Consider the following 16,707-nt stretch of genomic DNA (forward strand, 5'->3'; position numbering starts at 1 on the left):
TCATCAATGGAAATCAAATTTATTAACCGATGGAGGCCTAGATTTGGAGTCACCCTCAAAATTAAAGTGGAAAAACACACTACAGGCTGATCCAACTTTGATGTAATGTCCTTAAAACAAGTCAAAATGAGGCTCAGTATTGTGTGTGGCCTCCACGTGCCTGTATGACCTCCCTACAACGCCTGGGCATGCTCCTGATGAGGTTGCGGATGGTCTCCTGTGGGATCTCCTCCCAGACCAGGACTAAAGCATCCGCCAACTCCTGGACAGTCTGTGGTGCAACGTGACGTTGGTGGATGGAGCGCGACATGATGTCCCAGATGTGCTCAATCGGATTCAGGTCTGGGGAACGGGCGGGCCAGTCAATAGCTTCAATGCCTTCATCTTGCAGGAACTGCTGACACACTCCAGCCACATGAGGTCTGGCATTGTCCTGCATTAGGAGGAACCCAGGGCCAACCGCACCAGCATATGGTCTCACAAGGGGTCTGAGGATCTCATCTTGGCACCTAATGGCAGTCAGGCTACCTCTGGCAAGCACATGGAGGGCTGTGCGGCCCTCCAAAGAAATGCCACCCCACACCATTACTGACCCACTGCCAAACCAGTCATGCTGAAGGATGTTGCAGGCAGATCGCTCTCCACGGCGTCTCCAGACTCTGTCACGTCTGTCACATGTGCTTAATGTGAACCTACTTTCATCTGTGAAGAGCACAGGACGCCAGTGGTGACTTTGCCAATCCTGGTGTTCTGTGGCAAATGTCAAGCATCCTGCAGGGTGTTGGGCTGTGAGCACAACCCCCATCTGTGGACGTCGGGCCCTCATACCACCCTCATGGAGTCGATTTCTAACCGTTTGTGCAGACACATGCACATTTGTGGCCTGCTGGAGGTCATTTTGCAGGGCTCTGGCAGCGCTCCTCCTGTTCCTCCTTGCTCAAAGGCGGAGGTAGCGGTACTGCTGCTGGGTTGTTGCCCCGTCCACGCCTCCTAGTGTACTGTCCTTTCTCATGGTAGCGCCTCCAGCCTCTGGACACTACGCTGACAGACACAGCAAACCTTCTTGCCACAGCTTGCATTGATGTGCCATCCTGGATGAGCTCCACTACCTGAGCAACTTCTGTGGGTTGTAGAGTCCATCTCATGCTGCCACGAGTGTGAAAGCACAACCAACATTCAAAAGGGACCAAAACATCAGCCAGAAAGCATTGGTACTGAGATGTGGTCTGTGATCCCCACCTGCAGAACCACTCCTTTATTGAGGGTGTCTTGATAATTGCCAATAATTTCCATCTATTGTCTATTCCATTTGCACAACTGCATGTGAAATTGATTGTCAATCAGTGTTGCTTCCTAAGTGGACAGTTTGATTTCACAGAAGATTGATTTACTTGGAGTTATATTCTGTTGTTTAAGTGTTCCCTTTATTTTTTTGAGCAGTGTATATAAAATATAATGCACTGCATTAAAGGGAACCTGACCACATGAGTATTTTTTCCTGTACACCACTGAGGCTGGTCAGAGAAAACAAGATTACCAGCCGGTCTGGGACAATGAATAGGATGGCTCGTCCAAGAGGCCAACCCCTGGCGGCTTCTCCCCACTCCTCTTGAGTGACAGGTCTCTTCCTGTGTTTTGACAGGTCTCTTCCTGTAAACACAGGAAGAGACCTATCGGCCTTGAGTAGTGGGCGTGAAGAAGCCGGAGAAGACCTGCCTCAGACAAGTCATCCAAGATGAATGGTCCCCGGAAGGCTTTTAATAGTATGTTGTCTCTGAAACGCTGCAGTATTGCAGAGTAAGATATGCACGTGTTATGATCTGCAACAAGTGCTAAGGAAAGATAGGGGAAAGCTGTCCCTACAGTAAGACTAAGCTGAATCCCTACTATGTAGCGGGCTGCCTGTTCCTAGCAAACAGACCCGCCTTAGTCCTCGGCTAGTCTGAACGAAGAACTATAGCATAAGGGGAGGGGTCCCCAAAAGAACTAAGGACTGGGACAAAAAAAATGAGACACCTCCTAAACAGAGAAGTTGTTGCAGAACACCAAAAAGACAAACAGACAAAAAAAGTACTAGAGGTCCCAGAAGGACCAAGCGAACTGACAGAAAGGCACAGAAGCACCTGGCTAGAGAAAAAGTCACACACTGAAGTCCAGCACAGCCAAAAGGGCGGAGCTGGAATATAAAGGCAGATGGTCACGTGACTGCAAAACACAAGATGGAAAAAACAAACAGGAGGGTTCTAACAGCACGTCTGCAATAACGCAGCTGCTGATTGATTCATGCTGCTCAGGTTCACTTTAATATGCCATTGTGAAAATAAGACATGGTAACAACCTGTGTGATGATGTCCAGTCCCAGGCCTCTAACATCCACAACAATTATTGTCATGATGGTCTGAAGAGCAAGTGCAACAAATGTGTTCATTCCAAACATCAGGGCGTAGCGCTCCATACTCAGGTTTACAGCAATCTGGAATCTGAGAGTTAACACATTTAGGTTATGCAAATCTCACTTATGGTTTTTGGGTTTACCCTAAATCCTGCGGGTCACTGAAAATTAGGGTCAGAAAACAGCACATAGTTAATCAGAGCCACTGTTTTATTATATTAATACAAGTGCTTCTCACTAAATTAGAATATCATCAAAAAGTTAATTCATTTCAGTTCTTCAATACGAAAAGTGAAACTCATATACAGTTGTACTCAAAAAAGTTTTCATACCCAGCAGAATTTTTCCTTTCTTGGCCTTGTTTCAGAGAATATGAATGATAACAAAAAATCTTTTTCTCCACTCATGGTTATTGGTTGGATGAAGCCATTTATTGTCAAACTACTGTGTTTTCTCTTTTCTCTGATTCTGCTGGGGCATGTAAACTTTTGAGCACAACTGTATTATATAGAGTCATTACAAACAGATTGATCTATTTCAAGTGTTTATTTCTGTTAATGTTGATGATTACCTTGTTTGTGCTATCCTTAACCCCTTTACAAGCCAAGGTGGTTTGCACATTAATGACCAGGCCAATTTTTACAATTCTGACCATTGTCACTTCATGAAGTTATTACTCTGGAACGCTTCAACGGATCCCTCTGATTCTGAGAATGTTGTTTCGTGACATATTGTACTTCATGATTGTGGTAAAATTTCTTCAATATCACTTGCATGTATTTGTAAAAAAAAAGGAAATTTGGCGAAAATTTTGAAAATTTTGCAATTTTCAAAATTTGAATTTTTATGCCCTTAAATCAGAGAGATATGTCACACAAAATAGTTAATCAATAACATTCCCCACATGTCTACTTTACATCAGCACAATTTTGGAACCAACATTTTTTTTTATTAGGGAGCTATAAGGGTTAAAAGTTGACCAGCGATTTCTCATTTTTCCAACAAAATTTACAAAACCATTTTTTTAGGGACCACATCACATTTGAAGTCACTTTGAGGGGTCTTTATGACAGAAAATACCCAAAAGTGACACCATTCTAAAAACTTCACCCCTCAAGGTGCTCAAAACCACATTCAAGAACTGTATTAACCCTTCAGGTGCTTCACAGGAAGTTTTGGAATGAGGAAGAAAAATATGAACATTTAACTTTTTTCACAAAAATGTTACTTTATACCCAATTTACAGGGGTACCAGGAAAAAATAGACCCCAAAATTTGTTGTGCAATTTCCCCTGGGCATGCAGATACCCCATATGTGGGGAAAAAAACACTGTTTGGGCGCACGGCAGGGTTCGGAACGGAAGAAGAGCCATTTGACTTTTTGATTGTAAAATTTGCTTGAATAATTAGCGGATGCCATGTTGTGTTTGGAGAGCCCCTGATGTGCCTAAACAGTGGAAACCACCCACAAGTGACACCATTTTGGAAACTAGACCCCTCAGGGAACTTATCTAGATGTGTGGTGAGCACCTTGAACCCCCAGGTGCTTCACAGAAGTTTATAACATTGAGCAGTAAAAATAAAATTTTCACATTTTTCCCACAAAAATGTTTTTCAGCCCCCAATTTTGCATTTTCCAAGGGTAACAGGAAAAATTGTACCATGAAATTTGTTGTGCAATTTCTCCTGAGTAAGCAGATACCCCATATGTGGGGGAAAACCACTGTTTGGGAATACAGCAGGGTTCGGAAGGGAAGGAGCACCATTTGACTTTTTGAATGTAAAATTTGCTTGAATAATTAGCGGATGTGCCCCTGATGTACCTAAACAGTGGAAACCCCCCACAAGTGACACCATTTTGGAAACCAAATCCCTCAGGGAACTTATCAAGATGTGTGGTGAGCACCCTGAACCCCCAAGTCCTTTACAGAAGTTTATAACATGGAGCCGTGAAAATAAAAAAATCAAACTTTTTCCACAAAAATGATGTTTTAGCCCCAATTTTTTTATTTTCACAAGGGTAAGAGGAGAAAATGAACCCCAAAAACTTTTGTGCAGTTTCTCCTGAGTACGCCAATACCCCATATGTGGGGAAAATACAGTGTTTGGGCGCACGGCAGAGTTCAGAGGGGAAGGAGCACTGTGTGACTTTTTGAACGCAAAGTTGGCTGGAATCGCGTTTGGAGAGCCCCTGATGTGCCTAAATAGTGGAAACCCCCCACTATGGGACTTTCACTTTTTTTATTCTGATCGCCTGTATAGCACAGGAATGGAGCACCATACCTGTGCTATACATGCTGTCAGTGCTGCACAGGGAAAAGATAGTTTGGTCATGCACTGCGCATGACCAAACTATCTTACTGCTGTCTGATGACCCGGATGTTGTCATGACGACATTGGGTCGTCATGGCAACATCCGGGAAGCCGCTTCAGACAGCGCTGGAGACCAGAAGAGGAGGTAAGTATTGCGATCACCTCGCCTTGCCACTGCAATGCTTCGATCGACTTCGATCGCAGCATTGCGGGGGTTAATGTGCCGGGACGGTGCGGGACCGCTCCCTGCACATAGTACCGGGTGTCAGCTGTGACAATCAGCTGACACCCGGCGGCGATCGCACCCGCACAGCGTGTGTGCTGGTGCGATCGCAATGACGTATTAATACGTATCAGGCTCTTAAAGCCCAGGGCACAGATACGTATTAATACGTCTTGGGCTTTAAAGGGGTTAAAGTAAAACAGCTTGTAGATGACCTGGCAGCTCTCCTGACATGTCTGCTTTACTAAATACTTGTGTTCTCCCTGAAGTGAAACTTGCACATACAGGTGCATCTCACTAAGTTAGAATATCATCAAAAAGTTAAATTATTTCAGTTCTTCAATACAAAAAGTGAAACTCATATATTATATAGAGTCATTACAGAGTGATCTATTTCATCATCTGTTAATGTTGATGATTATGGCTTACAGCCAATGAAAATACAAAAGTCATTATCTCAGTAAATTAGAATACTTTATAACAACAGCTTGAAAAATGTTTTAAAATCTGAAATGTTGGCCTACTGAAATGTATGTTCAGTAAATGCACTCAATACTTGGTCGGGGCTCCTTCTGCATCAATTACTGCATCAGTGTGGCGTGGCATGGAGGCGATCAGCCATGCCATGCCAATTGATATTCTAATTTAGTGAGAAGCACTTATATCTAAATGTCCTGAAGCTGGCTCAGTATACAGTGTCCTCAGAATAGAACATCCAGGTTACTTCAGATGTTTATCACCATTGCAGTCACGACTGGGCCTTTTACCAAGCAAATGTTTCCACCTAGTGGAATATGCAAATTGTCTCTTCAGAGAGGAAGAGGACTAGAACTCTAGTGCCACCTACAGGAAGTAGCAATCCTAAAAGTCAATAGTGACCATTTAACGAGCCTTATCACATGACTTAGGATAAAAGCCAAGATCAGAAACTCAATTTGCAGACACTGTGTTTCGGGGTACTGCCCCTCGTCAGTGCAAAGTGTGAGATCTGGTTTGGCTGGATGAGAGGCGTCAGACCGGTATCTAGGGATAATATTTCTCCTTGCGGATAGTGACATGTTAAGCACGTCAGGTAAGGAGACTTTTAAATTCACAATGCTCCTCTGGGAAATATGCAAATTGTCTCTAATAGAATAAAAGATGTACTGTTCCCGTTATCTTACATATTTGACCCTCGTTATAGAGCTTTCCATATAGATGTAACACCTGCACATGGAACTGTCAGAGCAGCTACTGGTATACTGGGACTTACAGACACTAATCGTTTTTTCCCTGAGCTGCAGTGGACTACAATTCCCATGGACCCTTGTTTCAGTCAGATGACACAGCCTGGAAGGATAGGAGGGAGGAGGGACTTGGGGGAGGGAGCTGGAGAGAAAGTGAAAGTAAAACTAGAGAGGAAAGGAAGTGTGGCAGCTTGTTGTTGTGAAAGACGGAGCGCTGTGGACTTGTATCCCGCTACGCTGCGGAGCGTTGCCGTCCCCTCTGATATACCCGCGCTGCTGGAGAGAGCACGGCCCTGTCACCCGGTGAAGCAAGTGACATCAAGGACTCGGAGAGTTCTGCCGGCACTCCCACCGTATAAAGGCCTGAATCCTGCCGCCCCCAGCTGGTATCCAGGGAAACATACGACCGGTTGAGACGCACCGTGAGTGCCCCTTTTGAGACTTGTGGTTCTACCAGCGCTATTTACAGAGAGTACACTACGCCCCAGACTTTTTACGTTAATGTTCATCTAAGTGCACCAACGGTTATAAATTTGCGCTCCAACATCCGCGCAACTGGGCCCCAACGTTTGGACTGAGTTAATACAAGAAAAGGGAAACCCTGCTACGTTATATTTGCAGGGTTGGGGAAGAATTAGATTGTGATGTGTATATGATTTTCATAGAGCACCGTTACCTGTATTGTATGTTATTTCTTTAAATCCACCTCATTTCTGCTGCATAGCAATAAACCTGTTAAACCGTTTTACTCCTGTCCCGGATGAGTGTGTACTGAGCTGTGGCAGGGGCTTCCCGAATCAGCCCCTGGCAGAAGATACCAGTCCTTCTGCAGTCCCAGTGAGAGCTCCAATCAAGATTCGGGTGGAGACACTGCGCCCTAGAGAGGTGAGACCCCCCCATAACACCCAGCGTACCGTGGTAGCCCAAAAGGGGTGTTACAGTGGAGGCACTGCTGAGATCCAGAACTAAAACAGGAGTATTTACTATGGAGACTTTAACAGAGCAAGAAGTGTATTTGTGGTGTGAAGAGATGGATGTTACAGCTAAACAAAGCTTTGCAGTGAGTGGTGAGCTCTGTGATGCGTCTGATGAAGAGATACTGAAAATAGTTAACCGACTCACTGAACTTGCCCACCCTAAAGTGGTCGACCGCAGGAAGGAAAAGGGGGGACAGTTACCCACAGCCCTGATCTCAACCGGGCAGATATTGAGGAAAGAATACTTCCCATCCATGATAGCCGTGTCCCCAGAGTATGGTCGACAATGGAAGATCACTTGGCCTACTGAGTCCGAAGTTGAGACCCGGCAACAGGAATCAACCACTCAGCCTAGAAAGACTAGTATATGTCCGCCCTCTACTCCACTTAGAGCCAGTCCTGAAGAGACAGCGGCCCCTGCTGATGTGCTTATGACAGCTATGGAAAAGTTAGTCAGTCAGTTTGCAAAGATGCAGCCAGAAGGGAACTACCGTCGTCTAAGAACTTTCTCGGGTGCCCTCCCCACCCCTGCTGGAGAAGAAGGATATGATACTTGGAGGGATGTCACTTTACTGTGCTTAGAAGAGTGGCAGTGCACTGATGCCGTAAAGAAGCAGAGAATAGTAGAAAGTTTGAAGGGTACTGCTATGGAAGTGGTGCAGACTGCTTGGCGGAGCAAGCCACTAGCAACTTATCAAGATTATATGAGTGCTTTAGAAGATGCTTTTGGGTCCCCTGAAGATGCTACTGATCTACTCTATAAACTCTGTACCACCTACCAACTGCCAGATGAGAAGATGTCCGACTATCTATACAGACTAGATAAGCTGGTTCATAGAATAGTATCTAAAGGTGGAGTCAGCCCTAAAGAAGTTGATCAGTGTCGTCTGGAACAAGTGCTCAGAGGAGCTCTCATGCATGATCCAATTGCCCAGCGGATGAGGTCTTGTGATAAAGAGAAGATTCCCAGTTCTTTTCATGAGTTGCTTAAGGAAGTTCGCAAGGAGGAGGTTATTTTGGCCGCAAGAGAGAAGACATCCCCTCGGGTGACTACTGTTGCCCTGAAGCCAGCAGCCGATTGCCGAGAGATGGAACTGTTGAAAGTCATCGAGAAACAGGGGGAGCAGATTACACAATTGTTAAGTGCTCAGGCCAAGACAATACAGCAGCTACAAAGTGCTGCAGAGGTAGCCGAGAAGCAAACCCTGGCTTCAGGAAGAGAGAATGATGACCTGTGTAGAGTAGAGAGTAGGAAACCAGAAGGGTGCTTTGTCTGTGGGAGTCCAGGCCATATAGCTCGTCAGTGTCCAAAGAGGTGGAGCTCAAAGAACTCTTCACATTTTCCCCATCACCCTCAGAGGCAGTCGGGAAACGGGAAAGGGGGCCAGTAGAACCCCATACTGAGCCCCCATCAGCAACTAAGACCTACTCTACCTCCCCTCCAATAGTGCCTCATCGAAAACACTGCCTGAAGGGTTAGTGGGACCAGCCCCACATGTCCCCGCATATATCAATGGTCAACCTTGTTCAGTATTGCTGGATAGCGGATCTCAAGTGTCCATCATCTTCGAAGGATGGTATAAGAGATATTTATCTAATGTGCCTCTGAAACCGCTGTCTGGACTCGTGGTGTGGGGACTGAGTGAGCACAGCTATCCCTACCGAGGATACGTGTCCGTGACACTACGATTCCCAGAGACTGTTGTTGGAGTGGATAAAGAGATACCCATCATAGCGCTAATCTGCCCGGAGGCAGAGGCAGATGAGAGACCAACACCTGTCATAGTGGGAACAAATGCCAACATCTTCCGTACGTTAGCTCAATGGTGTCGTGAAGTTGGGGGAGAAAATTACTCGCAGACCCTATCCATCCACCCAGTCTGTCTGGAAGCCTATGTGAGGACGGAGGAGGAGAAGAGGGAACTGCAGCCTGAAAGCTTTGACCCTTGTTTTGAAGGAAGTGAGCTGAAAGGAGAAGAGAGGAGGCTAGTCATTGACGGCATGATGATGCGGGGGGCGGCTTTCTCTTTAGGCGAATGGGACATGGGCCTTACCCAAGGAGTAGAGCATCGCATTCGGTTGAAAGATCAAAAGCCTTTCCGAGAGAGATCCTGAAGATTGGCCCCGGTGGATATCGAAGACGTTAGGCAGCATCTACGCGGTATGTTAGACACAGGAGTCATCATAGAGTCTAGTAGTCCCTATGCTTCCCCCATTGTGATAGCTCGGAAGAAAAATGGAGCTATTCGGATGTGTGTGGATTATCGTACCTTGAACAAACGTACGGTTCCTGACCAGTACACTGTGCCCCGAATCGATGAAGCTCTAGATTGCCTGCAAGGGAGCCAATGGTTTTCTGTGTTAGATCTCCGGAGTGGCTACTATCAGATACCTATGTCAAAAGAAGATCAAGAGAAGACCGCTTTTATCTGCCCCATTGGGTTCTTCGAGTTTCAGAGACTGCCTCAAGGACTGACAGGTGCTCCGGCCACTTTTCAGAGATGTATGGACAAAGTAGGTGGGGACATGCACTTACGTGAGGTCTTGGTTTATCTAGACCAGGGTTCCCCAACTCCGGTCCTCAAGGCCCACCAACAGGTCATGTTTTCAGGATTTCATTAGTATTGCACAGGTGATGGAATTATTGCCTGTGCAGGTGATGCAATTATCACCTGTGTAATACTTTGGAAATCCTGAAAACATGACCTGTTGGTGGGCCTTGAGGACTGGAGTTGGGGAACCCTGATCTAGACGATCTTATTGTTTTTGGGAAGACTCTGGAAGAACACAACCAGCGGTTGTTCAAGGTGCTGGATCGGTTGAAGGAGGCTGGGTTGAAGTTGTCCCTTGATAAGTGCCGGATTTGCCAGACGACTGTGAAATATGTGGGGCACATAGTCAGCAGAGAAGGAATTTCCACCGACCCCGCCAAAGTGGAGGCTGTGGTAAACTGGCCTAAGCCCACCAAGCTGAGGGAGCTTAGGTCCTTTTTAGGATTTTGTGGATACTACCGAAGATTTGTACCCCAGTACTCTCGGATTGCGAAGCCGTTAACTGCCCTTACCCAGGGGTATCCCCCTTCCGGCGGGACAGCCCACCCCTCAAGGTCAGGAAAGAGAGACTACTTCTGAGTTAATGAACTTTTTGGGAAAAGATGGACACCCTTATGCGACGAGGCATTCAAGAAACTGAAGTCATGTTTGACCCAAACTCCAGTGTTGGCCTATGCAGACCCCAGTAAACCATATGTGTTACATATAGATGCTTCTCTCGACGGACTAGGAGGGATTCTCTATCAGGACCATGATGGCTGTCTACGTCCCGTTTACTACATTAGTCGAGGATTGACTCCCAGTGAACGCAACTACCCAGCTCACAAACTGGAGTTTCTGGCTCTGAAATGGGCTGTAGTGGACACGCTGCATGACTATCTCTATGGGGTACACTTCGTGGTTCATACCGACAACAATCCATTAACCTACGTGAGAACCACAGCAAAACTGGATGCCACGGGGTACCGGTGGCTTGCCGCACTCTCTCTGTATGATTTCAGCTTAAAATATCGACCAGGGATCAGTAACATTGATGCAGACACACTCTCTCGCCTGCCTAGTGAACCCTTAAATGAGGAAGAAGAAGGAGGATGGATAGAGGTCCCTGCCCCTGAGGGGAAGACTCTGTGCCATAGACATCAAACTGATGCCCTCCCTATGCAGTGCTGTGCTAAATTCTTAGGAGCATCTAGTGAAGCGCTCCCGTTGTCGTACTGCCGAGTGACAAATGTAATCCCAGACTCTCTCCCTCAACTGACTTGTAATCAAGTCAGAACGGCGCAGCAGGAGGATCAGTCAGTGGGGGTAGTTCGATGGTGGGTGAAGAGGGGCTGGAGGCCCGAAAAAATGCATTAAGAACAGAGGAGTCTGTCTTGCTGACTCGGCAGCTAGAGTCGCTAGTAGTAAGAAATGGACTACTATACCGGGAGGCAAAGGGCCAGAAGGGAGGAGTCCGCAGACAGCTGGTGTTACTCACCCGATTTCGGAAGATGGTCATGAAGTCCCTGCATGATGACCATGGACATCTTGGCATCGAAAAGACCACGAGTCTTGTGGCTGACCGATTTTACTGGCCTCGCATGGAAGCGGATATTGAAGAATACTGCAAATCATGCTCCCGGTGTGTGTTGATAAAAACCTTGCCTTTGAGAACAGCCCCCCTTGTGAACATTACCAGTGATGGCCCACTTGAACTAGTGTGCATTGATTTCCTCTCCATCGAGCCTGATGAAAGCAATGTCAGTAATGTGTTAGTGGTCACTGACCATTTCACCCGATATGCCCAGGCCTACCCAACTAAAGATCAAAGGGCAATTACTGTGGCAAAAACCTTATGGGAGAAGTTCTTCGTACATTACGGGCTGCCTGCCCGCATCCATACCGATCAAGGAAGAGATTTCGAAAGTAGACTAATCCAGGAGCTATGCGCTCTCTGTGGGATCAAGAAATCCAGAACCACACCATATCGCCCCCAAGGGGATCCTCAACCTGAGAGATTTAATCATACCCTTCTGAACATGTTAGGCACTTTGGATCCCAGGAAGAAGGGACACTGGAGCAGGCATGTGAGCCAGTTGGTTCATGCCTACAATTGCACCACAAATGAGTCAACTGGATACTCTCCTTATTTCCCCATGTTTGGAAGAAAAGCCCGACTACCAGTGGATATTAGTTTTGGGACATCCATTGACCGTTCTAATGGGAAGACCTACTTAAAATATGTGTCCCAGTTGAAAGAAGATTTGACAAAAGCTTACAGATTGGCAGAGCAGGCCTCTGGTCGGTCAGGGAAGCTTAATAAGACTCGCTACGACTGTAGGGTTCGAGAACAAGTTTTACTGCCTGGAGATAGAGTCCTTATCTAACTTCTGGGCCTTCCTGGGAAGCACAATCTTGCCGATCGGTGGTGTCCTGACCCTTACGTGGTGATGGAGAAGTTGCCCGGTGTCCCGGCCTACAGAGTGAAGCCTGAGAAAGGTTTTAACAGCTCCGCCCCCTATCATCGACACCATCTGTTGCCTGTGGGAAAAAACATCCCTTTACCCCCATTGTCAACTCAAGGAGGTCATACAACTCTTCCGTGCAATAGGAGAAGTCGAAGGTGTAAAAAACCACCCCAGACTGGAGTTGCCTCAGGAAGAAGTGACAGCGAGTCTGGGGATGAATGGGGACCTGACGGTCAATGGAGCTACAGGGGGACCGAGGACCCATGCCCCATGGGCGTAGACCCTGAAAACCAGACCCCTGAAGTAGAAACAAAGAAAAGGGACATTTGTCAGGAGGCGAGTGCACCCTGCCCACAATTGGGGGAAAGTTCAGAAGAGGGACATTTATTGAATGAAGAGATCCCCCTGGAGGAGCCCGTTCTTGAGAGACAAGAGTCGGGGGCTGAGGAGGGGGGCCCCTCAGTACACACTCGTCCCAAGCGGGACACTAGGCCACCCAAGATGTTGACCTATGATAGAATGGGACATACCACTGAGGTCCCCAGGTTGATACACCCTACTTCAAATTTTGTTTGGCCTTATTTCCCGGTATCTCCCATGTGTCCAGGAGGTGGTTTGTGTGCATGTTAATTTGGTGTTAGTCAGGATGCCTTAACCCCCATTCATGTTTCAGGTGGTGAGTCCTCATGTCGTGATGGGACACTTTCAATGGCCCACCAGGGGGAGAATGTAACACCTGCACATGGAACTGTCAGAGCAGCTACTGGTATACTGGGACTTACAGACACTAATCGTTTTTTCCCTGAGCTGCAGTGGACTACAATTCCCATGGACCCTTGTTTCAGTCAGATGACACAGCCTGGAAGGATAGGAGGGAGGAGGGACTTGGGGGAGGGAGCTGGAGAGAAAGTGAAAGTAAAACTAGAGAGGAAAGGAAGTGTGGCAGCTTGTTGTTGTGAAAGACGGAGCACTGTGGACTTGTATCCCGCTACGCTGCGGGGCGTTGCCGTCCCCTCTGATATACCCGCGCTGCTGGAGAGAGCGCGGCCCTGTCACCCGGTGAAGCAAGTGACATCAAGGACTCGGAGAGTTCTGCCGGCACTCCCACCGTATAAAGGCCTGAATCCTGCCGCCCCCAGCTGGTGTCCAGGGAAACATACGACCGGTTGAGACGCACCGTGAGTGCCCCTTTTGAGACTTGTGGTTCTACCAGCGCTATTTACAGAGAGTACACTACGCCCCAGACTTTTTACGTTAATGTTCATCTAAGTGCACCAACGGTTATAAATTTGCGCGCCAACATCCGCGGCAACTGGGCCCCAACGTTTGGACTGAGTTAATACAAGAAAAGGGAAACCCTGCTACGTTATATTTGCAGGGTTGGGGAAGAATTAGATTGTGATGTGTATATGATTTTTATAGAGCACCGTTACCTGTATTGTATGTTATTTCTTTAAATCCACCTCATTTCTGCTGCATAGCAATAAACCTGTTAAACCGTTTTACTCCTGTCCCGGGTGAGTGTGTACTGAGCTGTGGCAGGGGCTTCCCGAATCAGCCCCTGGCAGAAGATACCAGTCCTTCTGCAGTCCCAGTGAGAGTTCCAATCAAGATTCGGGTGGAGGCACTGCGCCCTAGAGAGGTGAGACCCCCCCATAACACCCAGCGTACCGTGGTAGCCCAAAAGGGGTGTTACATAGACATTTAGTGACTCTGACTTTGTATTGTATGATATGTGTACTAGAATTAAAATATAATAAACAGGACCCAAATTTCACTTTTCATGGATGCGAAGCACAATCTAAATATCCCAGAAACAGCTCTGAAAACATCACAGCATTCAGTGCAGTATATACACCTTAGGCCTCAGCCCCACTATCAGTATTTGGTCAGTATTCGGTCAGTATTTTTTCTCAGGAGTGGCAGCCAAAACCAGGGGTGGGTGATAAATGCAGATTGGTGACTTGTTTCTATTATACATTTTCGCTGATTGTTCCTCACCTGGTTTTGGCTCCAACTCCTGAGAAAAAATACTGACCAAATACTGATAGTGGGGCCGTGGCCTTATAAGGATCCTTCATTGTTTATTAAAACTAACTGGAAGAGTAATTTCAAGTAACTTTTAATAATAAACTTGTTTATGTACACGAAGAATAATGCTACCTCTGGTTATTCAAGAGGTAAGGGGGAGGGGGGGCAGATTTCTCTGATAAGATGTACTATTGATTTATGCAAAGTTTGTTGAAAGTATCCATTGAATTAACTAATGAATGGGAGGTGGATTTAGTGACAATAGTCCGGAATGGGACTGTTCACATTCAATGTATTTTTTCCTGATATACACCTTTGACAAAAAGCTTCCTCCCATTGTAAAAAAAAAGTGTACCAAGATGAGAGGTATAAGGATTTGTTTTTTTAAGACCTGCCTAGAATATACGACTTTCATTCATAGATCCGTCGCACTTCAAGCTAAAAAATTGACCACAGCCCTTTTCCTATCTTTTTTGAGTTTCGGCATAGGTACAAAAAGTGTTTTAAATGGGAAAAAATTATACATGTAGCTCATGCATTTATATCACGGGCTAGTTAACCTGGAAGACCCATCCTGGAGAGTAGACACCTTAGAGAATGCACATGCCTACCAAAGGGGAAAAGAAGAGGATCTAAGGGCGGGCTGCAGACACAATGGGACAGATGAGTGGTGAGGTATTTTGTTTTTTTTTAACTGATTGTTTTTGCCCTTTATGGTTTAGCAAAATTCCAAAAAAAAGAAAGTTTTCTGGAGAATACAAATTTTTGTAAAATTTGAGTAGATTTCAATTCCACTCAAATAAATTTGCTAATTTCTAGCTGGCGGCCAGTGAAGGGATTGGTGGCAGAGGAGTAACGAGAGTCGATGAATTGGAGGAGAGCAATAGTGTTAGATGAGAGCAGATATGATGACCGTCGTCTACAAGGAGATGATAAGGGCATGCACTAATATTTTTGTTGACTCAAAGATGAGGAGAAAGCAGATTTGAGAAATGTTTTTAGTTAGAGGTTGTAAATGTTTGGATGTGTGGTTTGAAAGGCTGTGCAGAGTGATAGATGGGTCTGGTGGGGAATGTTGCATGAGATGGAAAGGAAATCCAGAAATTCAGTTGTCTCCACATGTGGTAAAGGTACGCTGCCGTCACAGAGTGAAGGAACATAACTAGGCCTCATTCAAACCTCTGTGAAACACCGACCGAGTATGGAATATGATGTATGGATTGACTCCGGGTTTCCTGACCTGAACTTGACAGCCTCACATATATAAGACTGTTGAATTCGGGTTGGGAGTCTGTTCATCTAGGTGTACATGGACCGTGTTTCACAGACATATGAATTCAGCCTTAGGTCTAGGAGTTAAAGGGGTTGTCCAGGCGTCTAACATTGATGACCTACAACAGTGTACAGAGTTGTGCTGTTTAGCTCCATTTATATCCAGCTGCCCTTGGTGCTAAGAACTGCTGGTCGATGGGGGTGCTGGGTATCGGATCCCACTGATGTGATATTTATTTCTCACCCTTAGAGTAAACCATTTCCAACATAGATTTTTATAGAACGTCTGTACTTACGTGGCAACAGTGATGAGTAGCATATAGGAGGATTTGAATATCAGGTAGCCGGCGTAGCACATCCAAATATTAATACTATAGTCCATGAGAAATAGGCTGCCAGCACTGACAGCTGAGAAGATGGCGAGGGCTAATTCTCCACTCAATTCCCAATTCACCTTTACATATCCAACTGAGAAAGAGGTGAGAGCACCTGATGGGAGACAATGTTATCTAAGTTAATTAGACATCAAACAAGAGCAGGACTGGCTGTGTCCTGAATAACCCCCATTATTTACCCATGATTGCCATACAATGTCCTATTGTAGACCAGATTTACTTCTCACTAATTATGATAGGAGTTCTCCAGGATATCTGTGTAACTGAAGTCACTGTAGCACCGAACAGCGCTGTGCAAGTTCTACAATATAAAGAATATAGAACTTTTTGTGACAGTCTGTGCTCACAGGTTCCAGATTAGAGGTGAAATGCATATATGTGACAAGCTTCACTAAAAAGATGAATATAAAAAATAGAGATACTGTGAAAACTCAACTTACAAGTGTTCCACAGTCTATACTCCATGCCAGAAGTGACCAAGTAGTACATCAACATCTACCAGTAGACTTCACAGTGGACCAATAGATCTCAGGCCACCAGGCTGGTGTCTTGTTGACTTCACACAATGTGGTAAAATGCCGCCACGTAGATTTGTGGATTTATGTTTCTGCCACCAGGAAAAATGCTCTTTGGAGAATTATACAGGCACTTGAGAATATTGAACAGTTCTTGTTGCTAGTTATACTTATACAGACTTTAGCTCGAGCCAGATAAACCCCTTCCCGTCGAGGCCAGTTTTCCTTTTTGCCTTTTCATTCTCTCCTCAACTCTTACAAAAATTATATATTTTTTTATTCTTATATGATTATGTTGACAGAGCAGTATGAGGGCTTGTTTTTTCTTTTAGTAGATGAGCTATAGATTTGTATGACACCATTT

The 16,707-nt window shown here is 45.8% G+C and overlaps 1 protein-coding gene across 1 annotated transcript in view; it reads right to left on the bottom strand.

The window, feature by feature from the left end:
* The window catches only part of LOC141259026 (thiamine transporter 2-like), a 47,849-nt gene that overhangs the window by 1,469 nt on the left and 29,673 nt on the right, over window positions 1-16,707 (bottom strand). The window contains exons 3-4 of the mRNA XM_073674428.1: window positions 15,730-15,922; window positions 2,339-2,480 (exon numbers count right to left, since the gene is read on the bottom strand). Of these exons, the coding sequence (XP_073530529.1) occupies window positions 2,339-2,480; window positions 15,730-15,922 (335 nt within the window). The remainder of the gene's footprint in view (window positions 1-2,338; window positions 2,481-15,729; window positions 15,923-16,707) is intronic.

This window comes from Phyllobates terribilis, unplaced genomic scaffold, assembly GCF_046119375.1.
Source record: "Phyllobates terribilis strain yellow unplaced genomic scaffold, ASM4611937v1 Scaffold_3__8_contigs__length_932513732, whole genome shotgun sequence".
NCBI lineage: Eukaryota > Metazoa > Chordata > Amphibia > Anura > Dendrobatidae > Phyllobates > Phyllobates terribilis.